Genomic DNA, 26,846 nt, shown 5'->3' with positions numbered 1-26,846 from the left:
GATCTCTTTTATTATTCCTCTCCCTGTAGTGTTCTGATTTCTCAGAGGTGTGTGTGTATATATATTTTTTTATTTTTTTTTTATTTTATTTTATTTTTTTAATGGTGTGTGGTAGGTGTGGGGCTATATGGTAACTGCTGACAGTTTACGTAGGGTACTGGTCGAGCTCAGCTGGACTGCCTGGATTTGCAACTCCTTGCTGCTGCACCATAGCTGACAGGAGTCTCTTATAATTTTCCCAACTTGGAGGATATCCCTCGAGGTTGGCCAAAATTGATCTGTGGTCTTTTTAAAGGATGTTAGCAAAAATGGCTGTAGTCAGTTTTACAGCTGTTACTAATAGATTGCTATAGTACTACACAATGTACATAGCATTATACAGATACACGAGACAGAGTCCCTGTGCCATAGAGCTTAGTCTATTCAAGATTTAAAAAAAAAAAAAAATGTAGGAACTTCATTATTACAGAAACTGGTTAAAACAAGACCAGGATCAGGCAGAATCTGTTTTAGGATTTAAAAGCTGCCTCAAAAAAGGTGGAGGTGGGGAAGGGGGGGAGTAGGCAGGATTTGAAGAGTTATAAAAATGCAGTGTTTTAGCAACGTAAGCTTTAGTGATAAATATGTTTTACAAAGCAATTATTCTAGATACAGCAATCACCAATATTTTAAATAAATGACAGCTGTCACCAATACATGGGGTTTTAAATTGATGAGCTTTCGGGGGGAGGACTAACACACCCATCCTCCATTCTGTATGTAGGTGAGGGAGTGTAGATCCCAAAGGCAGTGATGGTCAATAAATATATTGTTCTGCAGCAAATTCGATCAGAGGAGAAGGAAAGCAACCGCTGTTCCTTCCCAGCACCATTTCCCGCTTCCAATCCTTCATGGATTCCCTGTCCCTGTGGGGTGAGGGGCCTGCAGGGTCCATATGGGCTGCTGCCCCAAGACAGCGTGAATGCTCGTGCTGGGAGCTGAAAGCATGGGGAGGTGTTTGGCTTTGCTGGGGGGGGGGAGGTATTCTTTTGCTTTAGGGGGTTTTTTTAATATGCATTTTTAGGGATTGTTTTGTTTCGTAAGTGATAAAAAGTTTCTATCCCCACCTTCCACTGGGCTCGCGCCTGTGCAAATAGCAGCACGTCGCCAGGAGAGGGGCGGGCTATGATGTCTCGTTGGCTCCAGCAAGGATGATGGACAGCTGCTTGTAGCCAATAGCATGGAGGAGGAGGAGGCGGGATGCTGCAGATCACGGCAGGCAGACGCAATGAGTGGAGAGCGCAACGTCACGGGCTCGGTGGCGGGAGATGGAGGCGGAAGCAGCAGCAGCGGTGGCGGCGGCGGACACTGGGGAGCCGGAGATCAAGCCCGGCGATTTTTCTTCCCGGCCGCTGCTGTTCAATACCGTGGTGCAGCGGTTCCTAGCCGCCCTGTTGGAGGCCAGCAGGTGAGAGGAACCGGGGCATGCTGGGACTTGTAGTTGGGACGAGGGAGGAAGGGGCTACGTTCACCGTATGCACAGGAGCAGGCCCTAACTCCCAAATCTGGCTCAAGCTGACTTATGAATATTCATGTAATAAATTTGCAGCCGTTCCCCCTCCCATCTTTCCTTTCTCACCTGCTTAGCTGTTTAAGCTCTGTCCTAGTGATCCCATACTCAGTCGAGTTTTTAGAGCACCCGTATGCACCTTCATGGTAAATATCCTGGCAATCTGACTGACTGTGCGGGTGAAGATTGCCAAGACAGCTTTGGGAAGCCCTGCTTTAGTGGATGCCCAAATAGGGTTGACAGCTGGCCCCATTTTTTTCAGGACAGGCAGATCCAGTTCTGGTTTTGCCCCATTGCATGATGGGACTCGTAGGTCTCACTTCCATGAACCCAACAAGATGAAACTAGGACTGATCACCACCCTACACCCAGTGGAAATTAAAGTCCAATTTTTTTTTTCATATTCCACAGTTACCAGCGGTTTGCTCAGTGTTACCAGCGCTTCTACAGATTCCAGCCAGAAATGACACGAAGTATTTACAACCAGTTTATAACTCAGCTGCGGGCTTCCATCACGGTATGAGAAAAGACCCCATTAGCCAGGGCTGAAAGAGGGATCATGCATTTATTCTGCCAAACAGAAACTTGCCCCTTTGCAGGAGGACATACTTTGTCTTCAACATATGTTTTCTAGCAGTCAGGATATGAATCTAGGGAGCAACCTTCTATTTCTCTTCTACCTCTATCTTCTTTTGGCAGGAGGAGATTGAGGAGATTAAACAAGAAGGGAATCTGGAGGAGCTCTTGAATTCACTGGATAAGCTTGAGAAGGAGGCTAAGGAGAGAACAGGACCTGCTTGGTGAGTGTGGGGCTTCTGTCCTAAATTCTGGGTTCACATTGCCCCCCAAACCTCCTCCCCCCACCCTCGAGCATTAAAATGTTGTGTATCCTCAGAGTTTACAGCCTATGGTAGTAGGAAATGGAGGGCTGAAGTACCCTTGTCTCTTCTATCTGCAGCCTGAATTCTCATCCTCCATATCTCTGCCCAGTTTCACTCCTGGTGCGGTATCCTAGTTGATCTCCAGCATGCCCTGAGCGGGATTTTATTTTATGGAGGATGAGAAATTCAGACTTCAGAAGAGACAAGGGTGCTTCAGCCCTCCCCCATTATTGCATCCATCTTTTTTTTTTTTGTGTGTGTGTGGTCATGGAAGGCTTTGCCACAAAATGATGAATGGGGCAGCGGCCTGTTGTCCTCGGAGCGTCCAATATACTGCAGTACGATGCCCTCTCCTGAGACCTGTACCCAACTGCGTGTCTCATCTTTTTCAGGCGACCCAGCGGGATCCCCGAGGAAGACCTGTGCAGCGTCTTGGTGCCATACTACCTCCAACAGAGGGAGTTCTTGCAGAAAACCTTGAAGGATAGGGAGGCAGAGAATGCCAAGCTGGCTGAGACTGTGCTGGCTGGTCGGGAGAAAATCATAGCAATGCAGCAGCAGATTCAGAAGCGTAAAGAGGCCTGGCAGGTAAGGGGGGCACTGATATGGGGCTTAAAAACAATCGGACTCGTTATATTCTCTGCTTTATACATCTTGAGTTTCTTACTGGTGCTGGGGTAGGAGCTAAGTATTAAGGCTAGGAGTGGGAATGTGATTCTGCATATTTCCTGGGCTGGCTTCAGTCATCTTGGCATCCCGTTGAAAGCAATTTCAGATGCACAACGATAGGCATCAGCACATGTACAGCACAAGGGGCAAGCACGCCGGTGGTTCTTGGTAAAGGAGATGTAAACACGGTGCTGCTCTTATATAATAAGAGAGGTCGCCAACAGCCTGCGTGGTCTTATGCTGCCGCAGCTACAGAGTATTCATTTCACAGGCCCTTTGTCATTTTTTAATGTAAAAAAAAGTCCCGTCCCCCCCCCCCCTTCTGACGGCTCACAGTGAAATGGTCCAGCTGTCGTACAAGCAGAGTCCTACTAGGCTGCGACAGTCGACAGCTCTGCTCCGCCCCAGCACAGAGCTGAAGCTGAATGTATCACTTACTGTTCCCTGTATGTACCCAGATCAGTCCAGCAGATGGAGACAGAGAGTTTCACTGACACTGTACATAACCCAGTGTGCCACCTGCAGTCCCTCAGTATTTCTCTGTCGACGATTAGATGGTGTAAAACTTGAAGATCTGCAGTAAAAAAAAAAAAAATAGTTGAAGAAGAGAAGAGAGCCTTCCTCCCAGGGGTTGTTAGGGCCTGGTAAGACCATCCTCCTTGGCTGAGGTGGATGAGCTGGGGGTTGGTGACCCTTTAGTTTGCTCGGTCCTTAGTTCGTGGGGTGTAAATCTGTTGGTCCAGATCCCTTCTCGAGGCTAATGAGGCAGCTTGAGGCATAGTGAAGCAGTTTGGCAGCCTGTTCCCCCTTGCAGCTCTGTGTTCCAGCCCACCCAGTAAAGTATTCTAACTTTTTTTGGTTTTTGCGGTAGAGTTAAAAAAATTAAGTAAATAAATAATAATTTCCTGCCTTCCTGGTTGGGACTGCTGGGGTAATTTTTACACAGCAGCAGAGCGTGCGAGGTGGACGGCTGCTGGGGACAGGTTCCCTCACATGTAGCGTGGCTCGGTCTCCCATGTTTGCTGGTCGGCCTGGTCTTGGCTCGATCGTGTCGGGTTGTGTGCAGGCTGTTGGGCAGTGAGGGAGTTTTCTGAAGGTCCTGCCACCGTGGCAAAGGAAATCCAGGCTCCCGCTCCTGTTACTCAATTGCATCAAGGTTTGCACCGGGCTGGGACTTCTCTCCCCATTGGCGCAGGAATGGTGGCCATTTTAAATTCTCGGGTGGCTTTTGTCATGCTGGCGGTAGAGGGGGTGGGATTGGGCTCTAGGGAGGAGCAGGGGGGGCTTGGAAGGTGAGGATTTTCTTATTCTCATGGTTTCTGAGTCCTCTCAGTCCGTATGTGGCTCCTCAAAGCCTTTCTCCATGGAGTTTGTTCTTTTATTGCATGAGGCCTATTTTAGCAAAGCAGCTTGCTGAAGAGCCGCATATGGGGACCCGGGTCTGGTTCCAGGTCTCAAGCCATGGCAGGCAAAAAGGAAGCGGCTTTTCTCCCGTCCAGCGTGCGTTTTTGGCCTTTCTTCAGTGTTGGGAGACGTGGTTGATGAGTCGGAGGATTCAGATGCTGCCCTAGATGTGGCAGGGGTGCCACCGGCAGTTGATCAGCCGGTTGAACTGGATGCGGGCGGCATAGATCAGGTAGGGGATCCAGAGGAGATCCCAGTCACCGAAGGAGATGACCCCCAGGGTGGTCCGTATTTTTTGTAAGGAGGAACTGTGGCCCTTGATTCCTAAGGTCCTGCAGGAACCCGGACTCAAGATTCCTGAGGAGGGCTCTGATCTGGTCCTGGATGGGCTGCAGGGTCCAGCAAAAGCCTTCCCGTATCACAAGTTGGTGGATCGAGTGTGGGGCAACTTCCGAGGCCGGCTTGAGAGTTGGGAGGGCTGTGGCGAAGCTTTATCCTTTTGCCCGAGCAGACGTTGGAGCTCCTGTCGCTTCCTAAAGTCGATGCTTCGGTGGCTGCAGTCACTAATGACTAATCCGGTTGCGGGGTCCACTGCTTTGAGGGATGTCCTGAGCTTACGAGCGTCCGTTTGTGCTAGTTTTATGCAGTGGGCTTGTCTGCGCTCAGCCTCAATCAGGTGAGGAGGCTCAGAAGGCTGAGTGCTCGAAGGCGGCTGTGGTGTACGGAGCAGGTGCTCTTTATGACCTGGTCGGAACATCTTCTAGTATCGTGATGTCTGCGGTATCAGCCAGGAGGTTGTTATGGTTGCGTAACTGGTTGGCGGATGTGTGGTCCAAGTCGCAGTTCGGGGGGGGTCTCTGCCTTTTAAAGGTAAGTTCTTATTTGGTGAGGGCCTAAAACAGCTAATGAAGCATCTGGGGGAAACCAAGGTGCACTCGTTGCCAGAGAATAAGCCTGAAGGCAGAAGATTCTTTTAGGCTCTGTCCCATTTTCGGGGTAATAGGAGGTCTCGCCCGGCAAGAAGTGCTTCAGGGCCTCAGATGGAATTCTCTCCCGGGAGCCAGTCCTGGGGGGGTCAATCCTTTCACGGAGGCCAAAGACGCTTTCGGGGGAAGCACAGCTGGGGCTAAGTCCTTACAAGGAGGTGAGGTTGGTGTTCTCCTTCATTCCAGCGGTAGATCGCTTGGCGCTGTTGAACGGGGAGTGGACCAAAATTACCACGGACCAGTGGGTCCTCAGGGTAGTAAGAGACGGCTACACGTTAGAATTTGCTCGACCCGTTCGAGATTTATTCCTGGTTTCCCCCCTGCGGTTCCCTCGACAAGCAGCTAGCAATTTGGGAAACACTAGACCGGTTGAAGAGGCTTAGGTGCCCTAGTCTCAGTTCCCCGTGAAGGACAAGGCACAGGAAGGTAACTATTTACTTCATCGTGCCAAAGAATGACAATCAACACAGGGCTGGTGGTCCAAGAAGGAAGCTGCTTGGTCTGTCAATCGGTTGCAGACCAGAGCGGTGCATTTCGCTTAACTTTTTTGCCGTTAGTGAGAGGTTGGACGGTGAGGGTCCTGTTGACCAATGCAACGACGGCAGCAGGGAGGAACCAAGAGTCGGGCGGTAGCCCAGGAAGCTCAGGATTTGATTCTTTGGGCGTAGAAGCAATTGGAGTATAACGGAGTCGCAGGAGTCGTCAACGTGCAAGCGGATTTTCTGAGTCGCAGGGTATTGGACCCCGGGAGAGTGGGAACTGTCAGAGACAGCGATGCAGCTGATCCGCGAGAAGTGGGGTGGTTCTCAGATGGATCTAATGGTGGACTTGTCAGAATGCCAAGGCGTTTATTGGTTTTTTCAGTTAGTGGAGAGAGCATGGGGCCGAGGGCGTCGATGCCCTGGTTGTCTCTTGGCCTCAGGATGTTCTACGTTACGGTTTTTTCTCCATGGCCTCCAGTAGGCAAAGTGTTGCAATGGATAGAGGAACATCCAGGTGATGTAATTTGGTGGTGCCAGAGTGGCCACGTTGGCCTTGTTTCGCGAATCTCAGCAACTTGGCTGTGGACGGACTGCTGTGCTTCGCCCATCTGGCGGATCTTCATCGTTCAGGCCCAATATTTTCATATCAAGCAGCACACTTTTTTGTTTAGTGGCCTGGCTTTTGAGAGGCGGCACTTGAGATGCAGGGGAGTATCCCAAGTTGTTACTACTCTGTTACAGGCTAGGCGAAAGCCTACATCTCTGTCTTATGTGTGGGTCTGGAAGGTTTTTGAGACCTGCTGTATTGCTAACGGGGTTCAAGCTCTCAAAGCTACGATGTCTCATATTTTGACCCTTCTTCAGAAGGGTTTGGCCTTTAACTCCTTCCAGGGTCCAGGTGGCTGCTGTAGGTTGTCTCTGAGGTAAGGTAGAGGGGTTTCCTCTCTCCACTCATCCAGATGTAATACGTTTTCTCCAGGGGTGCAAAGAATTTACATCCTCTGGTAAGGAGAGTTTGCCCATCTGGAACCTTAATCTTGTGCTCTGTAGGTTTCTGTGACGCTCCCTTTGAGCCGCTAAGGAGACCTTCAGGTCGTTTTCCTGGTGGCCATATGTTCAGCTACCGGTAGAAGAATTTCAGAGCTACAGGCTTTGTCTTGCTGGGATCCCTTCCTACAGATCTCTGACTTGGGGGGTTGTGTTACTTATGGTATTTTCTGTTTTGTCTAAGGTGGTCTCGGCGTTTCATGTGAATCATACGGAGGAGCTTCCAGCCTTTCCTGAGCTGGACTTCTCCGTACCTCATGCAAGGGAACTTAGGCTCTTGGACGTGCAGAGAGCCTTGATGAGGTATCTGAAGGTGACTAATGACTTTAGAAGGTCAGATCACCTGTTTGTTTTATGGAGTGGATCGAAAAGAAGCTGACAGCCCTCTAAGGCCACTATTGCACATTGTTTAAGGAAGCCATTGAGTCAACGTATATCGCTAAGGGTTGACTGGTTCCTGACGGTTTGAGAGCCTGTTCAACGTGATCTCAGGCAGCCTTGTGGGCGGAAGCTCAGCAGGTTTCTCTGCAAGAGATTTGCAGGGCAGCGACGTGGAGGTCGCTGCACACTTTCACAATTGCGCTATCGTTTGGATGTTGTGGGTCTGGCATCCAAGACCTTCAAGTGCCTTGCGAGCTCTTTCTCCAGGTCCCACCCTACTTAGGTACTTCCCAGGAGTCAGGACTGATCTGGGTACGTACAGGGACAGGAAAATTGGTTCTTAACTGCTAATTCTCATTCCTGTAGTACCACAGATCAGTCCAGAACCTGCCCAATCTGTGAAGGAGGAGAGTTGTCCGCTCGTTCCTTTTCTTGGCATGGAATGCAGACTTGTTTGGGTTCATGCTATTGACTTTTGTATGTTGAACTTCTAAAGAGGTCACCGTCCTCTGGTTCTTGGGGGATGTTAGCAATTTATTGATAATCAAGTGGCCTTACATCTTGGGTACAGGTCAATACTGAGGGAATGCAGGTGGCACTCAATTATGTAGCAGTGTCAGTGAAACTTTCTCTGTCTCCATCTGCTGGCAGGGATGCAAAACCCAGGAGTCTGAACTGATCTGCGCTACTACAGGAACAAAAGTTAGCAGCTAAGAACCAATCTTCCTTCTTCACACACGTTCCCTTCTGCTCCCAGATTAGTGATCCCAGCATGCTGTTAATCTGGCTTCCCTCGTCCTTGTTACGCTGATATGGGGGTGCTCCTCCAGGAATCGAAGTGAATTGCTCAGTGTTTTGTGTTTGGAGTTGATGCCTAAAAGTCCGCCCCCCCTGACACACAATCCAGCACTAGTTACTCCTGGAATAATTAGTCCAGGAGCAAAACCACCTCCCTGAGCAGGATTAACTGTTTCGAGATTAACGGAGAACTTGCTCTTCCAGTCTCCTTGCAGTGTGAGTCTGGAGCAAATGCAGATTCGAGGTGGTAGGAGCCCTGTATCCTCCCCCTGGCGGAAAAGCTGCTCTGAGCCAGGAAACGCGTCTGACACCGTTGTTTTGCTTTCTCTTCCCCAGGCGCTAAGCAAAGCCCAGAAGGAGATGGTGATGACTGTTGTGGAGCCGCCGGAGTGAGGAGGGCATGAAGGCGTGGGGGAGGGGGGTGTTATTTCACAGTACGGGACATGTAGAGTTAATATGGGGTGATGCGTTCAGTTTAGCAGCATTTTCACAGGGGATGTGCCCAAGAGGGTCACCAACTCATGTTATTTTGGCAGAGTTGGTGCTAGGGTGCACGTTAGGAGACAAAAGTTCAAACTTTTACTTGTGGTCGCTGTAGCATTTAATTTTTCTGTACGTTTTCTAAGTATCTGAAGAATGTTCCCGGCCGTAATAAAGTCCTCTTTTCTAAACTCTGTGGTTGCCGTAGTTTCTTCTGCTCTCCTTCCCTAAGGGGTCTTGCGTCGGCCTCTCAAGATCCCTCTCCAGCCATTGCGGGATCCTTGAGACGCGGTGGGTGGGTAGCACAAATCCCACCTCCATGAAACCAACGTCGTCTCCAGCTATTGCTTTAAATTGATTACAATTTTTCTTTGCTCCGGCACCCAGGCTGGCAGGGTTTGTAGCACAGAGCTCCCATTTACAAAAAGCCGTCGCCCTCTGGCGGGGGCACTAACGTTTCAGAGCTAGTGTGGGAGTTGCGTGTGCCGCCCAATCCATCCCACACGAGTTACACCTGCTAATGGGGGTGCCCAAAATGTTTTTTTCCCACTTGGCCTGCATACGGTCGAATTTCACAGACTGCCCCCCCAACTCCGCCCACAGAAACTCCTCCTCTTCGTCCGGGTAAACGCACAGAAACAGGACCTAGGCCTGTAAGGTCACCCACGTATCGGGCAGGGAGCTTTTGTAAAAGGCCACTTTTCTGCTTGTAAAACACTGTGGCACTATCCACCCCCACCCTTACCCCCAGGTTATGCTTTGAGTTGGAAGCCCGAGAGGAGAAGGAGGAAACAGGCAGGCCAAAACCATTTCAAGAAAACCTGTGGCACAGCACAGCATTAACTTTTTTTGTTTTCAGATGTTCTGGGTTTGGTGAGGTCCCAGGGGTCTATATTGGGACCTGTGCTATTTAGCATAATCATACATGATCTGGAGAAAGGATTAACAGAGAGAGGTGACCAGATCTGCAGATGACACAAAATTGTTTTGAGTCGTTTAAAACAGCAGCAGATTGTGAAGACCTGCAGAAGGACCTTGTGATACTAGGGGACTGGGCTTCTAATGGCAGATGCAATTTAATGTGGACAAGCGCAAAGTAATGCACATAGGGAAAAATTAATCCCATGTTCCTGAACCTGTCCAGACAAGTGGTTTTGCCTCCCTACCAGCAGATGGCGGCAGAGAAAGAAAACTTTGAGGCACTGCTACATAACCAAGAGTGCCACCTGCAGTCCCCTCAGCAGATGGTAGAGGTGCAACCTGCAGTCTGAGATTAAGAGAGAGAAATTTGAAGTATGGTCTTGGCAGTGGCGGCCTGCAGGCTTTTGTGGCTGCGCAATTGGTCAGCGGACATGTGGTTGAAGGCTCAGCTGTGTAATCTCCCTTTCAAAGGGAAGCTTCTCTTCAGGGAGGATTTGGATCAGCTGATGAAGACGGGGGAATCTAAGGGGAATAGGTTGCCTGAGGATAAGCGAGCCAGTAAGGTGTTCCTGTCTCGAACCCGGTTCAGGGATTCGTGGAGATTTTGGTCTAGTGGGACCACCTCCAATGCGTCTGTGAAGCCGATGGGCAAACACCTGCAGTCCTTTCGAGGAGGCCATAGAGGCTCCAGAGATGGGGCCGGTGGAGGAAAGTCAACACAAGGAAGCCACTCCTGCATAGAAGCCATAGGGGGCAGCTTGTCCTGCTTTTCCGTGGAGTGGACCAGGATTACTTTGGACAGTTGAGTGCTAGAGGTCATAAGAGATGGCTACACTCTTGAATTTTTATGCCCGGTTAGGGAGGCCTATCTCGAGTCTCACGTGGTCTCTCGCACAAGCGGGAGGCTATGTGGTGGACGCTGCAAAGGTTACTGGATCTATGTGCCATATGCCCGCGCCACAAGAAGTATAAGGGCAGGTACTCCTTTGTGATTCCCAAAAAGGGAGGGTACCTTCCGTCCCATTTTCGACTTGCAGAAGGTCAACAGGGCCCTTCAGGTGCCGCGTTTTTCGTATGGGGACACTGTGCACGGTTGTAGCAGCAGTGCGCAAAGGAGAGTTCCCTGTATGTACCCGGATCAGTCCAGACCGTGGGTTGCGCCTCCTTTCCAGCAGGTGGAGACAGACTAAAACTGAAAGGATATTCTATATGAGGACAGAGCCTATCCTGTAACCCTTCAGTATTTGTCTGTCTCCAGCAGGTGCATCAGCTCACCCTTCGGTCTCCTGATCTAGGCTAGTCAGCCGGAGAGTTCCCGGTGTCCCTGGACTTGATGGAGGCGTATCTTCATATTCCGAATTGGACTGGCGATGGCGCCACAAACCTTCACCAAGATGATGATGGTGGTGGCTGCGGCCCTATGCAAGGAAGGAGTTCTGGTTCATTCATACCTGGACAATTGGCTCATTTGAGCAAAGTCAGAGGAGTAGTGCGAGAGGTTTCTTCAATGGTGATGAACACCGTGCAATCACTAGGTTGGGTCATAAATATATCAAAGAGCCATCTGGTTCCGACCCAGTCCTTGGAGTATCTGGGGCTCTATTCGATACTAGGAAGGGCAGGGTGTTCTTCTCGGAAGACAGAGTGAGGAGATTCAGGCACAGGTGACACACCTGCTTCTTCTTACGATACCAATGGCTTAGGATTACTTTCAAGTGCTCAGTTCCACTGCATCCACATTAGATTTGATTCCATGGGCTTTTGCGCACATGAGACTTCTACAGAGTGCTCTGTTGTCCAGGTGGGACCCATTGTCATGGCAATATCATCCTCTGTTGCCCTGCTGCAAGAATCCAGGTCTACTCTCTCTATTAATGGCTGTCTCAATGCAATCTGATGAAGGGAATGGACCTGTAACCCCCAGCCTGGGTGGTGGTCACCACGGACACAGGTTAGCGTGTTTTCAGACAATGCGACAACGATGGCACACATCAACCGTCAAGGCGGGATAAAAAGTCGGGCGGTAGCTCTGGAGGCATGGCGCCTGTTCACGTGGGCAGAGCTCCATCTCAAGGGCATAGCGGCCTCGCATGTCGCAGGGGTGGAAAACATACAGGCAGGCTTCCTCAGCAGGAAGCAACTGGACCCGGGGGAATGGGAGTTGTCCCACGAGGCTTGGAACCGCATTTGTGCCTGGTGGGGTGTTCCCCAGCTGAGCCTCAGGGTGACACGGTTCAACGCAAAGACAGAGAAGTTAGAGAAGAGGTCTGTTTTGTGGGCCTGGATGCTCTAGTGTGTCCTTGGTCATCAGGGATCCTGCTGTATGTGTTTTCCTCCTTGGCCTCTGGTCGGTTGAATTTTGAGGTGTATAGAGGTGCATCGTGGTGTCCATGGTTTGCAGATCTGGTGGTGGTCGGATCCCTTCGGCTGGCTCATCTACCAAAGTTACTGCATCAGGGGGCCCATATTTTCAGATGAAGATCACTTTTGTCTCACGACTTGGCTTATCTCCATGTTTTTCCAGGCCTGTCGACCTGCCAGTTTGGCGTATATTCAGGTTTGGAAGGCATTTGAGTCTTGGTGTCTTCGGAGACAGGTGTATCCCCTGTCAGTGGAGGTTCCTCTCATCTCGGAGGGCTTGTCTAAAGCTCTCGCCTATAGTTCCATAAACGTTCAGGAGTCAGCTTTGGGATCTTCTGGCAAATGGCGAGGGAGGTTCTTGGCCTTGCGTTTGGACGTAATTCATTTCTTTAAAGAAGTAAAGCATTTTTGAGTTGTGGTCCGGAAGTTATGCCCAGTTTGGAGCCTTAATTTGGTCTTGCGAGTTTTGTGTGGGGCTCCATTTGAGCATGTGAGGAGAGTGACACTGAAGTCTTTGACTCTGAAGGCAGTGTTCTTGGAGGCCTTCTGTTCGGCCAGGCAGGTTTCGGAGTTACAGGCTCTGTCTTGCAAGAATCCCTTTCTGCAGATTTCCCAAGACGATGCTTCCTTGTGGACGGTCTGCTCTGTTTGGTCTAAGGTGGTGTCCTTTCATGTTAATCACAGTAGACCTTCCAGCTTTTCCGGTGGTCTAAGGATTCCCCTAGGGGCAGGGAGCTGCATCTTTTCGATGCAAGGAGAATTCTGTTGCGTTATGTGGAGCTGTTGCATAGTTCTGGCGCTCTCATCACCTTTTTGTCCTGTATGGGGGGGCAGGAAGAAGGGAGAGAAGGCCTCTAAGGCTACCATTTCCCGTTGGTGAAAAGCGGCTATTTGCACGGCCTATATGTGTAAGGGCCATCGAGTTCGAGCGGGGCTGAAGGCTCATTCTACAAGATTGTTAGCCACTTTCTGGGCAGACTCAGTTGCTGTCACCTCAGGAGATTGGTAAGGCTGCGGTGTGGTCCTGTGTGGAATACTTTATCCAGACATTACTGCATGGACGTAAGGTTGTAGGAAGAAGCGTTCTTTGGTGAGTGTTCTGCATGCGGGTCTTTCAAGTTCCCGTCCAGTCTGGGGGGGCTTTGGTGCATCCCACTTGTCTGGACTGATCTGGGTATGTTCAGGAAAGGAAAACTTGGTTCTTACCTGCTAATCTTCATTCCTGTAATACCAGAGACCCATCCCATCACTGTTAAAGACTGTTTTTTGCCAACTGGTGGTTCAAGTTGGTTTGCCTTTCAGGGTATTTGGGCAGTTGTTGATCATGGTTTGGATTTTTCAGCTTTAGTTTTTGGGAGGGTTTTGGACTCCTGTTTTTGGAGGTTTCTAACCCTTTAGTTTTCCCTATTAGCCTGAGGAAAGAGGTTTTGTGGGTACAGGTCAGTCATGAGGGAGGGGACTGCAGGTGACGCTCTCGGTTATGTAGCAGTGCCTCAAACCTTTGTTTCTCTGCCTCCATCTGCTGGTGGGAAGGCAAAATCCACTGCTCTGTAGTATTACAGAAATGAAAATTAGCAGGTAAGAACCAGTTTTCCTGTAGGAGTCATCCCCCAGGAAAAGGACCTGGAAGGCGTGAGGACAATCTCTTGAAAGCTTTGGCTCTGTATGCAGCGGTGGTCAAAAGGGGCAACTATAGAATGTTAGGAATTTGGAAAGGAAGAGACTACGATGATGCCTTGGGATAGATCCATGGTGCGACCCCCACCCTGAGCACTGTGTGCAACTCTGGTCGCCCCATCTCATGAAAGACAGAAAACAGGGAAAAGGTACAGCGAAGAGCAATAAAAATGTATAAAGGGGCTGGAAAAGCTCCCTAAATAGCTGAGAGCTCTTTAGCTTGGAGAAGAGGGGATATGTTTGAGAATTAGAAAGTCATGAGGGGGGAGAATCGGGGAAATAGGGAGCGGTTATTTACCCTTTCAAGCAACACTAACACTAGGGGACCCTCCTTGAAACCGGCAGATTTGAAACAAATCGCAGGGAGTATTTTGCCACTCCGCGTACACTCAAGCTGTGGAATCTGTTGCTGGAGGACGTGGTCAAGGCAAATAACACAGTGGGGTTCAAAAGCGGATCGGACAAGTTCCTGAAGGAAAAGTCCATACCCAGTTATCAGCTGGGTAGAGTTGGGAGAGCCAGCGCTTAGCCCTGGGAGTGAGAGACAAGAAATAGATCAAGTATTGGGGAACGGCCGGGTTCTCGTGGCCTGAACTGGCCCCTGGCAGGAGGATGGGGCTCTGACCCAGCCTGGCACTTCCTCTGGTCTTGGGACAGGAGTGGCTCTGTGTGTACATAACCAGCAACAGCTGTCAGACTATTTTGACCTTTTGTAGGGAGGTTTGCTGTTTCGTGCCTGGTGCGTAAATGGCTAAGTACATCCCTGCGCTGGGCATTATAATCTTGGTAAACAAAGGCCGGGGCAAGGCTCCCCCCGCTGCCTGGCCTCGCTCTGGATTGCCGTAGCCCTTGTGGCCGGGCTGATGCTTCCGATCTGTGGCTGGGAGGAAAGCCTGTGACAGGGATGGGGTTTGGAAATCAGAGCCTGCGATCAGGAAGAAAACCAAAACAACACACCAGAAGCATCAGGCTTTCTATTTCAAGTCGGCCATGAACCATACGGCCCCCAAGTCCCACGAGACGGCAGCAGCATTAAACATGAGGCACGTTTGTGGGTTTTTAACAAGAAGCAGCTGCTTCTAAATATATCACAAGTAAACTTCGGAGAGGTGTCCTTATGTGATATTTTTTTTAATCCCTTTTTTTTTTTCAAAGAAATTAATGGTAATTGAGGGATTTGCTGATATCCGAATGGGTAGGTGTAAACAAATGAAATTTGCATGTGTGCATGCACACATCCTTATGCTCACACATTTGTACATGCTCTTGTGCTCACACATGCATGTATATAACATGCATCCTAATGAACAAATGCCTACTTGTGTTTATATGAATGCTCACATGCACACATACCTCCTTGTACACACATACTCATCATCAAACTATTGTGCTCACATGTGTACACACACCTTAGTGCACACACTTGTGTTTGTACACATCGTCACATACTCATATGCGCTAGTGCTCAAGCATATGTCTACACATCCTTATGCACACATGCATACTTGTGCTCATGTTCACTTATGCATGCACACATCAAAGTTCACACATGTATACTTGTTCATATGCATGATCACACATGCACATACATCCTTGTGCATACATGCTCTCATACTCAAACATGCATATCCTTGTGATCATGCACACGTGTATGCACACATCCTTGTGCTCACACATACTCATGCTCACATTCAAACTTATGCACATCCTAGTGCACACATGCATACTTGTTTTTATAAGCATGCTCACATGCATATACACATCCTTGTGCACACAGCATGCTTGTGCTCACTTGTGCTTGCACACATCCTTGTGCTCACGCCTGCACACTTGTATACATATTTTTGCACACACATACTTTGCTCGCACGCTCATACTTGCTCTCGTGCTTACACATGTATGTTTGCACACATACATACTTGTTTATACACGTGCACATACACATCCTTGTGCTCATACTCGTCCATGTCTACTCAGTTCTTGTGCACACAGATATACACTTGTGCTCACGTGCATGCACCCATTCTTGTGCACCTTATTTGCTCTCATGCTTATACGTGCACCCAAATGCGCCTGCATGCTCAGAGATTTAGCGAAAGGAGGGAAGAGCCCATGTGTGAGGGGAAAAATCATGGTAAAACATACAATTTTTCAGATCACTGAATTGATATTCAAGATCCCTCCTCGTTCTCTCTAGTGATCGCCACCCCTGTACGAGTGGTGCAAATGCTGCAGGCCATCAAGCGAAAAGAATTTGAGAATGAGAAATGAAGGACCGGCGTAACGTGTGGTAACTTTAGGTGTGATTTTTCTGAAGGGGGTAACCTGTACAGAGCAGCAGTTATACCCCTGACCTCTTCATTGGACAGACTGACTGGACCATTTTGGTTCACGATGATATTATGAGTCCATCTTGAATGGAAGTTTATGATTTAATTTTTGATTGTTAAGGACCCAAGCCCCTCCACACTGTTTGAAATATTTATTCCGAGGGGGAAGACTGGAACGTACTTGACTTTGGAGTCAGGTTGTCACCTCGCCCCCCCCCCAGGTCAACTGAACAGGCCCAGTATTGCATGCAGAAAGCAATGGGAAAACAAGAACTACAAGTCCCTGCATGCAGTGGGGCACAGCCAGGCCTGTTCAGTTGACATGGGGTGAGCGGGGGCAACCCTGCGCTGGAGTGAACGTGGCAGCACCTCCCCTGCACCCCCCGCCACTGTTTAGGGTGAGCGAGGGCGCAGGCCGCACTTCCCCCTCCTGTGGTTTGGAGGAAGCCCAGGCACAATGATGACAGGGGGTGGGGGCCGAATGGCTTTCCCCACGAAGAGCAGAGCTAGAAAATTATACAGGAGCCTGTTTCCAGCAACCTCCAATTTCCTTTCTTCAAAATTGGTTTGGGTTGTAGAGGAAATCTGTGTTTTGAGGCCGAGTGTCCAACGCTTGCCGCACTCTGCTTGGTATGACTCTCGCCGGCGTCTAAAATCAGGGCAAGCAATGAATTCATCGGCACACTTGCAGCAAATATGATGGTCCAGGTACTGCGGTCGGCAGGCAAACAAAACTATTAAACTCCTGCCTTTGATTTCTTGCCTGAGGTGGGATGCGAAGGCTTGGAATGGGGGGGGGGGGGGGGCTACACCCGGATCTGGTGTGCAGCATGTAAGCAGGTAGTGAGCTCGCACACGCGACTCCATCTCAGCAATTTCCACTGTGGAAATCCTGAGACCCAGAGGAGGGGTGGGTGAGACATCATCAGATAGAGCCCGGCCAGGAAAACGTTTACTGACACACTGAGCATGCCCAGCGTGCCACTATCCCTGCAGCCACGCGGGTGTCCCTCTTCAGTCTTGTATCTTAGCGGAAAGATGAGCGAAAAATAAAATAACAAACCGACAGAGAACCCTACTCCAGGGGGGTGGCGGGTGGGTTTCCTGAGGACTAACATCCTGCTGTCCTAGGAGAACACCTGTTACAGGTAAGCAACTCTGCTTTCTGCTAGGACAAGCAGGATGGCAGTCCTCACAGATGGGTGAGTACCAAGCTATAGGCTGCCCCCGGCACTAACAGAACGCGCAGCACTTAACCACGTGCCAACGTGCACAACAAGAGAAGTGCTGAGGGTGAGACTGGGAGGCAGCGTGAACCAGACAGTGGGCTCTAGGCAGGGAGAGTTCAGTTCTTACGCTTGGAACAGATTACGGAGGATGGACTGGCTAAAGGTACTGCCCTGACGACCATCCTTGTCCAAACAGTAATGGGCAGCAAACATGTGCAGGGGGTTCCACATCGCAGCCTTGCAGATCTCAGCGCTGGGGCCCTCATGGAAGTGCACCACAAACGCTGCCATGACCCTAACCGAGTGCGCCTTGACGGGGGCTCCGAGCGGAAGGCCCGCCTGCTCGTAGAAGAAGGATATACAGTCCGACAACCAGTTAGACAGGGTCTGCTTGCCGACTGCAACACAGAGTCTGTTTTTGTCAATGGAGACAAAGAGCTGCGTGGACTGCCTGTGGGCTGCCGTGCGCTCAAGATAAAAGGCCCGAGCACACTTGCAGTCCAGGTTGTGCAGAGCCCGTTCACGCTGCTGGGAATGGGGCCTCGGAAAGAAGGTGGGCAAAGCAGGGACTGATTGAGATGGAAATCAGTCACCACTTTAGGCAGGAACTTAGGGTGAACATGTAGAACTACCCTGTCATGAAAGAATTTCGTATAGGGCGGATACGTCACCCATGTCTGAAGTTCACTGACCCTGCGAGCAGAGGTGACTGCAACCAGGAAAATGACTTTCCAGGTGAGATGCTTAAGCTCGCAGGAGTGCATAGGCTCGAGGAGGCTGCATGTGCCACACTAGCACCACATTGAGGTCCCAGGACACAACACAGAGGGGGCTTCAGCTGTAAAAGGCCCCTCATGAAGCGGCCCACCAAGGGCTGCACAGAAATGGCCACTTGTCCCCGGATGATAAGCGCTGATCGCCCTCAGGTGGTCTCGGATCAAGGAGGTCTGTAGCCCAGGCTCCAAGAGGGCCCACAAATAGTCCAACAGTCACGGACCAGGGCACGAGAAAGGGTCTAGGCCTTTCGCCTCACACCAGCTGGAGAACCTCCTCCACTTCAACCGGTATTACTTCCTGGTGAAAGGCTTTCGGGAAGCCACCCGTACCTGCGACACGTTATCAGAGAGGGCGAGGGACTGTACGTCTACCCTTTCAACATCCAGGCACTGAGGGCCAGCGACCGGAGGTTCGGATGGCGCAATCTGCCCCGGTCCTGCCTGATCAGGTTGGGGGGAGGTGCCCAGGCATATGGGCTCGGAATCAAGAGGTCGCACAAGATCGGGAACCACACTTTGTAGCGGCCAATATGGGGCAAGCAGGTTATGATGCCCCAGTCCTGCTGGAGCTTCACGCGTGTCTTCCTCACCGGTGGGAATGGAGGATATGCATACAGTAGGCTCTTGACCCAAAACAGGGCAAAGGCATCCAGAGCTGGTTCCCCGTCCTCCCTGTACAGGGAGCAAATGCGGGTCACTTTGTAATTTCGAGGGGAGGCAAAGAGATCCACGTCTGGGCTGCCGGGTTGATCACTCGTGGGGGGTGCAGTGTGCGACTCTGGCCATCCGCTACCACGTTCTCCGTTCCTGCAAGGTAAACTGCTCGAAAGAGCAGGCCCTTGGACAGAGCTCAGGCCCAAATCTGTACCGCCTCCTGGCAGAGCAGGAAGGAGCCTGTGCCTCCCTGCTTGTTTATGTACCGCACTGCGATCAGAACCAGCTTGTGGGCCTGGTGATCCTGGAACGCTGGGAGGGCGTACCGGATTGCTCGCAGCTCCAGGAAGTTGATTTGACAAACTCGCTTCCTGCTCCGACCACTTGCCCTACGTGCGGAGACTGCCCACGTGCGCTCCCCAACAGCACTTGGGAGGATGGCGTCTGGAAGGGAAGACTCCCTTTCCAAGTTGGGCAGACTCTCCCACCAGGCGAGGGAGGCCCGGAGCTGCGAGGTAACTTGGACTGGTGCTGAGAGGGCCTGGGCGGCTTGTAGCCATTGAGAGCGGATGTGCCCACTGTGTTACTCGCATGGCTAGCCGGGCGAGCAGGGTGACATGCACTGCTGCTGCCACGTAAGCGGAGCAGAACCCCGGCCGAGACCGTCCGACGGTGGCAAGAAGGAGTGCGCCAGCAACACCAGGGTCTGGGCGCGGTCCCGGGCGAGGAACGCTCTGGCCAGGGTTGTGTCCAGCAGAGCCCCCAATGACTGCCAGCCGTGTGGACAGACTCAGGTGGGATTTGGGAAAATTGATCACGAATCCCAGTGACTGTAGCAGCTTGGCTGTCGAGCGGAGGGCGCCTTCCTGCGCGGTGCTCCTGATGAGCCGGTCGTCCAGGTAGGGGAAGATGTGCACCCCACTGAGGTGCAGCTGTGCCCCTGCCGCTGTCAGACATCTCGTAAAGACCCATGGGGCTGAAGGGAGGTCGAATGGCAGCACCCGGTATGGGAAATTTCGTGGCCCCACCCAGAAGCGGAGATGTTTTCTGTGAGGCGCCATGAGCGCGTACGCAGCCTTCAGCTCAAGACAGCACAGCCAATCTCCTTTTTTGAAGGCGAGGGATCAGGGCGGCCAATGAGAACATTTTGAAACGTTCTCGCTGCAAGAACCCGTTTAAGGCCCCGAGGTCGAGAATGGGCCAGAGGTCGCCCGTTTTCTTTGGTATCAGAAATATCTTGCGTAGACACCCCCCCCCCCCGGCCCTGCTGGGAGCGAGGCACAGGTTCCTCTGCGTCTGCCTTCAACAAGGCTGAGAGCTCTAGCTCAAGCATTTCCTGATGACTCCGATAGGTCCTGTTGCAGAGAAGGTGGGGAACGTCTGGGAATTCAGGAGGTACCTGTGTTGTGCAATGGCCAGAACTCAGCGGTCGCTGATAATTAGGGGGCCAGCAGTCTGCCGACAGGCACAGACGGCCCCCCGACCGGTGGGCAGGGGATCTGGGGGCACTGCAAGGTGGTCTCCGCTCGCTCGCTGCCAGTCAAAAACCCACAGCTGGGGTCTGGGGGCCGCTGTTGGCGAGGACGGCCCCTGGCTGGGGGGACGTGATGCCCTGGTGCAGGAAGGCGGAGGTCAGTATCTCCTCTGGCAGTAGAAGGATTTGCGAGGCCTCTGCCACAGGGATCTACGCGCGGAGGACGGCGGGTCTGAGGTGCTGGCGGAGATTGTCCTTGAGCTGGCCGCTGTCTCAAAAACATCATAAGTGGACCTCACCTCACGCTTGCCGGCCTCCAGGCCCTTTTGGACTATCGCCTCCAGTGTGTCTTGCTGCCGCTGAGGCAGATGCTCTGCCAGTTCCTGAACTCGTTTCCACAAGTTCCTATCCTACTGGGTCATGTACAATTGGTAGGAGGCGATGCGGGCAATGAGCATTGCCCCCCCTGAAACACTCTCCTGCATAGAGCATCCAGGGCCTGGAGGGGCAGAGGAATAGGTGCAAGTCCTCTTGGCTTTTTTAAGGGCAGACTCCACGACCACAGATTGGTGGGGGAGCTGAGCTTCTGAAAGCCCAGGGCCTGTTGAACTAGATAAAGGGCATCAGTCTTCCGGTTAACCGGGGGGGGGGGGGGACAGAGCCCAGGTGCATTCCATGAAGTTAGCAAGTAGCACATTTAAGACTAATCGGAGAAAATTCTTTTTCACTCAACGCACAATAAAGCTCTGAAATTTGTTGCCAGAGGATGTAGTTAGTGCAGTTGGTGTAGCTGGGTTCAAAAAAGGTTTGGATAAGTTCTTGGATGAGAAGTCCATTAACAGCTATTAATCAAGTTTACTTAGGGAATAGCCACTGCTATTAATTGCATCAGTAGCATGGGATCTTCTTAGTGTTTGGGTACTTGCCAGGTTCTTGTGGCCTGGTTTGGCCTCTGTTAGAAACAGGATGCTGGGCTTGATGGACCCTTGGTCTGACCCAGCAAGGCAATTTCTTATGTTCTTATCCTGTGAAGGAATTCCGAAAGGTTCTCATGGACTGGGATGGTTACCACCTCCTTTGGTACATCCACAAATCGGAGAACCTCCAGCATTTTACGACAGGAGTCCTTCTCTATGAGGAGCTGGAAGGGGATGGCTTCTGCCATGGCCCTAATGAAGCCCATGGAGGAGAAGTCTTCTGGGTGAGGGCGAAGCCTTTCATCCGGCGGAGGAAGCTTGGATGGTAGGTCGCAGGAATCCTCAGACGAGGAGATATCATCACCCCAGGATCGTAAGGCACGTCCACCTCCTGACGTCCACCAGGGGACAGTGAGGGGGGTCCAGTGCCCATGCTCCGCGGCATCGAGGGTGGTCTCGTTACTGGAGGCCATGAGGGCATCGATGGAGCAAGACGCATCAAAGGCCCTGGAGCTCCTGATGGCCCGGGGACAGGCTTGGGCAATGGAGACACCGTCAAGGACTTTGGACGCGGCACTGGATCTTCCTCCTCGGAGGAACTGGGGATAGATATCACTCCAGAGGGGGGGACCTCTGTGGCTGGCGGGGAACAGAGGGAGCCCCGGGTACCGGTTGCGTCAGCTGGATGGTCAAGAGGACATCAAGACACTCTAGCAGGGGCGCTAACAGCACAGGCGCTGATTCCAGTGCCAGTATGGTAGCCGGCGCCGGGGGTGCTTCAAAGCTCCAGAGGGCTCAGAGCACCCTACGTTCTACCTCCTCCTGAAAGTCCGGTGAAGAGAACACAGACAATGGGGAAGGAGGTTGAGGTGTTACCGGAGCTTGCACGGGTGGCTGAGGAGGCTCGATACCCAGCACCACACTCTGTGGGGAATGCCTGGGACTCCCGGGTTTGGAAGAGGATGGGGGCCTCTTCACCCCGGGATTGCTTTGGAGGAGGCTCGCCCTGGGCCGGTGCTACTCCGGAATCGGCACTGGTGCCGAGCGAGGACGACTGCTAGTGTCGGTGTCAGTGCTTACCTCAGTGCTCTCTTTCTCCAGCACTGAGGCTGACGTCGATCCGAATGCCTTGAATCAATCCAATGATGGAGAGCGCCGGTCCCCCGCGCCCCTCTCTTGATGAGAAGGAACCAAATGGGACGTGGAGGGTCACGGTGCGTCGCAAGGGTCTCCTCGGCCCTTCAGTGTCGAGGCGCCCGATGCCAGAGTCGATGGAGCCGACTTTTTGGTGCCAAAAAGCTGCTCTTATCAGATGACCCTTAAGGGCCGGGAATGATGGTCCTTAAGGGGTCATCTGAGCACAGTTGGGGCACCCACAGACGTTGTGGGAAGCCCCCCCCCCTCAGGCAGAGGACGCAGACCTCACGCGGATCCGTGAGAGACATGGTCTGCAGGGGCATTTACGAAAACCAGACGACACCATGAAAACAAACTGGTGAGTGGTCGATGGCCAGCGGCAAGCGGTCGATAGCCAGCAGCCATCGGGGCACGACACGTTCAGGAATCGACCGCAAAGAATGAGGGAAACATCTACCGAGACGCCAGGGGAATCGACAGTGGACCAGTGAGGAGAAAGAGCAGAAGAAAAAAATCCTCAAAAGAATAAGTGTTGAAAACTTTTGGAGAGAGCACCCAGGACCGCAAGCGATGGTCGTGTTATTCAAAAAAAATCCCCTCCCTGCTCAGACCCCCCAGGAGGAGATTCTTGCTTCTCCCTACATGAAAAGCCTAGGACCTGTGTGTGAATGTCACCTTATTAGCGGTAACGTCTCCTTAATTATTTAGAATATTTCTAACCCCTAGGTCCAATAAAATTACCCCCGTGAGGACTGACCAGATGCGCATCAATTCATACGCACGTAAAAATCACGTTTGGAAATCGCAAGATCTCCATTCCTTTGCTATTCAGGGATCTCTCGTGCACCTGGCTCACTGCCAGGTTGCTGTTGCATCCCGGGGCACTGCGGGGTTACAGGGATGGGGGCTCGCTTTACAGCTGGCGACAGATGTTTCGGAAACCCTAACTAGCACTCCCGCTTTCCAGGAGCCGCTCTGGAATTCCTGGGCATTGGCGCAGACCCAAGGTCCCGCCCGGTCCTGCGGGAGGAACGTGGATGTGGCCTCTCTCTCGGCCAAAAACAGGGCAGATGCTGGGGTATAAATTTCAGCTCGAAACGGCGGCAGAGAGAAGAGAGAAGCCTCAAACGTCTGTGAGAGCAACCAGGAAGGACAAAGCCATGAGGTCGCTGATCCTGCTCACGCTGCTGGCACTGGCCATGATTTGTCTGTGCCATGGAGGTAAGCGGGTCACCCACTAACTACAGTAAGTTAGTTCCAATCTATGGTGTACAAAGGTTTCTAGGATTATGTGTGTATGTATGTGTACAGATATTATACATGCATCTGCAGAATTACAGGCGTATTTGAAGTTATAATGTCAAATAGGATGTGCCATTAAATCATTTGCTGGAAAAATATATTCTGTTCCATTACTTGAAGGCTGTGGGTGACATTGGCTCTGTGGTTCCGCATGCCCCTCCCTGAAGGACCCACCGAGCCGAGTGGCAGCTTAGTCTGAGAAACGCTCTGAAACCAGCTAACGTGCCCAGAACTGGGTAATTGTTTGGGTAATTGCCAGGTTCTTATGGCCTGGTTTGGCCTCTGTTGGAAACAGGATACTGGGCTTGATGGACCCTTGGTCTGACCCAGCATGGCAATTTCTTATGTTCACTCCCCTTTTATAGATAGATGTAAGGATGAACACTTTTTTGCATAATACAGAAAAAGGCAACATGGGGGGGGGGGGGTGGAGACAAACCCCCCCCCCCCATTGTTTTAAGAAATGCAAATAGCGCTGCTGTGTGAAGTCCCCTGCATTCAGGCTTCAGCCGTCAGCTCCCGGGGGCAGGGGGCCCAGCCAGTATTCGTCTGAACTGCATAGCTCTGTCTGTGCCCCTAGCCCATGCCAGCGAGGAGAGGGGTTACAGGCCCTGCTCGAAGTAACTTTTCGCCTTCCTTTTTCCAGATGCAGATAACTCTAACAGCTCCCCAGACTCCCACAGCAAGGAAGGTTGGTGCAAAAGCAGGGTTTGGGTTGAGCTATCTGTAAAGTCTGCCATTTTAAGAGGGAGGGGGGGCAGGGGACACCCAGTCAGTTCACATAATCGTAATTCTTTCTGGCTTGGAGCCTAGTGGTCCCGGGCTGTCTCATTGCTACAGGCAGTAGAGGTCCCCCAGGCTCTGCTTCTTGTGTAGGCATTTGCTTAAGTAACCTGAGAATGGAGGAAGCGTGGGCTAGCGTTGCCACCTTCCCCCAGATCATCCTCCACGGGCTGATCCAGTTCTGGCCTGGCCCCATTGCAGGCGGAAAGTCGTGGGTTTTTATTTTATTTATATATAGAGATAGATCTATATCTCAATGGGATAATTGGAACTGCAAGGAAGGCAGAACCAGAACAGGTTGACCTGGGAAGGCGGCGACCCCTAGCATGAGCTGCAGTGAGGGAACTTCTCCCGTGTGAGGGGGGGGGGGGGGGGGGAAATCGGGTTGCTTAGTCTTGGCAGGAGCCTGGAGGAATGTTTAAAGCTTCATCTCTTGTCCCCGCCACAGCCTTCGCTGCCAGCGCCTCAGCCAACGCCTTCATAAAGAGACTGAAGAGGCAGTACAATCCCAACAGGTAACGTACGGGGCTTGGTGGGAGCCTGTGGAGGGCAAGAAATATTCCCCACCCTCAGGGCTGTCACCTCCCTCCAGGTCCCCTGCACAACCCGAGCCAGCCCTGGATTTGCCCCATTGCATGTAGGGAGGTGTAGTCCGGCCTGAAACTCCCTGCTTGATATGGGGCAAAAGCAGAATCAGTTGACTTGGGCTGAGCTGGCAGCCCCCTACCTGTGCTAAGAGGAGGGTGTGGGGCAGGGGGGAGTCCGTGGCTGTTGGTATTTAAGAGTGGTACCGCATTCGTTCTTGCTCACAGGATCCCAAACCCAGCTCCGCGAGTCCCTGCTGCCAGCCAGGCTCGACCCCCCCCTTTACGTGATTTAACTTCAACGTCTTGTACTTTCTGTGCCTGCAGCTACGGCCCCAACAACGTGGCCCAGGACCCTCTGGAACCGTACCGGGAGGTCTGCGAGCTCAACCCGGACTGCGACGAGCTGGCCGATCACATCGGCTTCCAGGAGGCCTACAGACGCTTCTACGGACCAATCTGAAAGCCGTGCCATCCGCCTCCAATGCAGCTGGACAGACGGATGGAAGATTCAGAAACGAATTTTCGTTTACATTTAAAAAGATGAGGGGGGAATTGGGAGTTGTTTGTTTTTTTTTATCTGTACATTGCATGCTCATTAAATGGTAGAGCAGTGGTTCTCAGCCTGGTCCTCCAGTACCCTCTTAGCCAGTTGGCTTTCAAGATATCCACCGTGAATATGCATGAGACAGATTTGCATGCACTGTCTCCACTGTATGTAGATTTATCTCATGCATATTAATGGTGGACGTCCTGAAAACCCAAATGGGTAGGGGAAGTTACCAAGTTCCAGGAGGGAGACTTTCAGACCAGCCCTGGTTTTGAACTTGCATCTCAATACAGTGTTGTAACTGTAGCCCCCATTCTCCCCGTTAAATCGGTGCTGCAGGTCCTGGCAATGCTTCTGGCTCGGGTTAATCAGAAAGCCGGGGATGGCCTAAAATCTCCCTCCTGGAACTTGGTTGCGCTGTGGGGAGAATCAGCAGGATGTGTTTAGAAAGTAGGGTGAAAAGTGGCCTCGTTTTACGTTTCTGTAGGACAAGTCAATCCAGCAATTGTATGCAATTGGAGGTGGGAGAAGTGGGGGCTGTAAAATCAACAGTACCTGGGCGCAAACCTGGTTCACACCCCAAAAAAAAGGCAGAAGGAAACTCAGCCATTACCTACCTTCTACCTTTTGGCCACCAGGTGGCACTTTGGCTCTATGGCTGCCAACCCAACATCTAATTTTTTGTAACTTTTGCAGGTCTTAATTTTTTGTTTAAGGGACTTTTTGGGAAGGGGTTGGCGGGTGCCTGTGTTGACATGTCTCACGGCTGCCCCTCGCGCTGCAGGGGCTAAGAGGGGCCTCTGTGGGTCCCATTCCAGCCCTCATACCAGTGTCTGAAGTTTTTCATAGGCACCAGGCCCCCCCCCCCCTCATACAGGAAACCGTCTGGGCCCTGGCCAAACTGGAGGATTAAATCTCCCCAGCAAACCACCACCCATGTCCCATCCGCTATCAGCCTGCTAACGGTTTTGATTTGATCTATAGTTTGACTTGTCCTGTGGGGGAGGGGTACTGTGGTTCTGCCTCCGGTGGGAGAAGTGCATGTGAAGGAGGGACTTTTATGTGACTTCTGTATCAGGGTTGAGACAGTTCTTACCTCAGTCCAGCAACAAAGGTGTCACAGCCTCTGTCAGACTTGTACTGAAAACCTTTCCACTGCCCTGAATAAAGTTTGTGTGTTTCCTGTCAGTGTGATCAGGTCTGTTCTTTACTTACCCACATCACCCACCCAGCAGGGGGCAGGAGGTACCCCCTCTGGGAGAGAGAGAGGGGGGGTCCAGCATGGACCAATGGATGCACACATCTCCCAGGCTTCCCCAGGGAGCTGCCAGCTCTGTTCCCAAGGCTGGGGCCTGGCCACAAGGTGCTCGGGCCCAGTTCATCCGCGACTTGCCGCGGGCACTCTCTTACGCTATAAGATGGCCTCTCTCCCACCGCTCCAGAAAAAAAAAAAAGAAATCACAGCCGCACACGG

The 26,846-nt window shown here is 51.7% G+C and overlaps 2 protein-coding genes across 2 annotated transcripts; both read left to right on the top strand.

Annotated features, from left to right (window-relative positions):
- The first annotated feature begins 1,267 nt into the window (after positions 1-1,267).
- On the top strand, positions 1,268-8,869 carry PMF1 (polyamine modulated factor 1). The gene is made up of 5 exons (XM_029581720.1): positions 1,268-1,447; positions 1,961-2,066; positions 2,249-2,349; positions 2,823-3,018; positions 8,534-8,869. The coding sequence occupies exons 1-5, from the start codon at positions 1,308-1,310 to the stop codon at positions 8,588-8,590; spliced, it is 600 nt and encodes a 199-aa protein (XP_029437580.1). The 5' UTR covers positions 1,268-1,307; the 3' UTR covers positions 8,591-8,869.
- A 14,339-nt stretch (positions 8,870-23,208) lies between these two features.
- On the top strand, positions 23,209-26,566 carry BGLAP (bone gamma-carboxyglutamate protein). Its single transcript, XM_029581909.1, has 4 exons — positions 23,209-23,374; positions 24,102-24,146; positions 24,687-24,753; positions 25,150-26,566. Exons 1-4 carry the CDS (start codon positions 23,224-23,226, stop codon positions 25,283-25,285), a joined length of 399 nt encoding a protein of 132 aa, XP_029437769.1. The 5' UTR covers positions 23,209-23,223; the 3' UTR covers positions 25,286-26,566.
- The last annotated feature ends 280 nt before the right edge of the window (positions 26,567-26,846 follow it).

This window comes from Rhinatrema bivittatum, chromosome 16 (assembly GCF_901001135.1).
Source record: "Rhinatrema bivittatum chromosome 16, aRhiBiv1.1, whole genome shotgun sequence".
NCBI classification, from domain to species: Eukaryota; Metazoa; Chordata; class Amphibia; order Gymnophiona; family Rhinatrematidae; genus Rhinatrema; species Rhinatrema bivittatum.
Note: the sequence above shows the minus strand (reverse complement) of the source record. Positions and strands in the feature narration are given on the sequence as shown.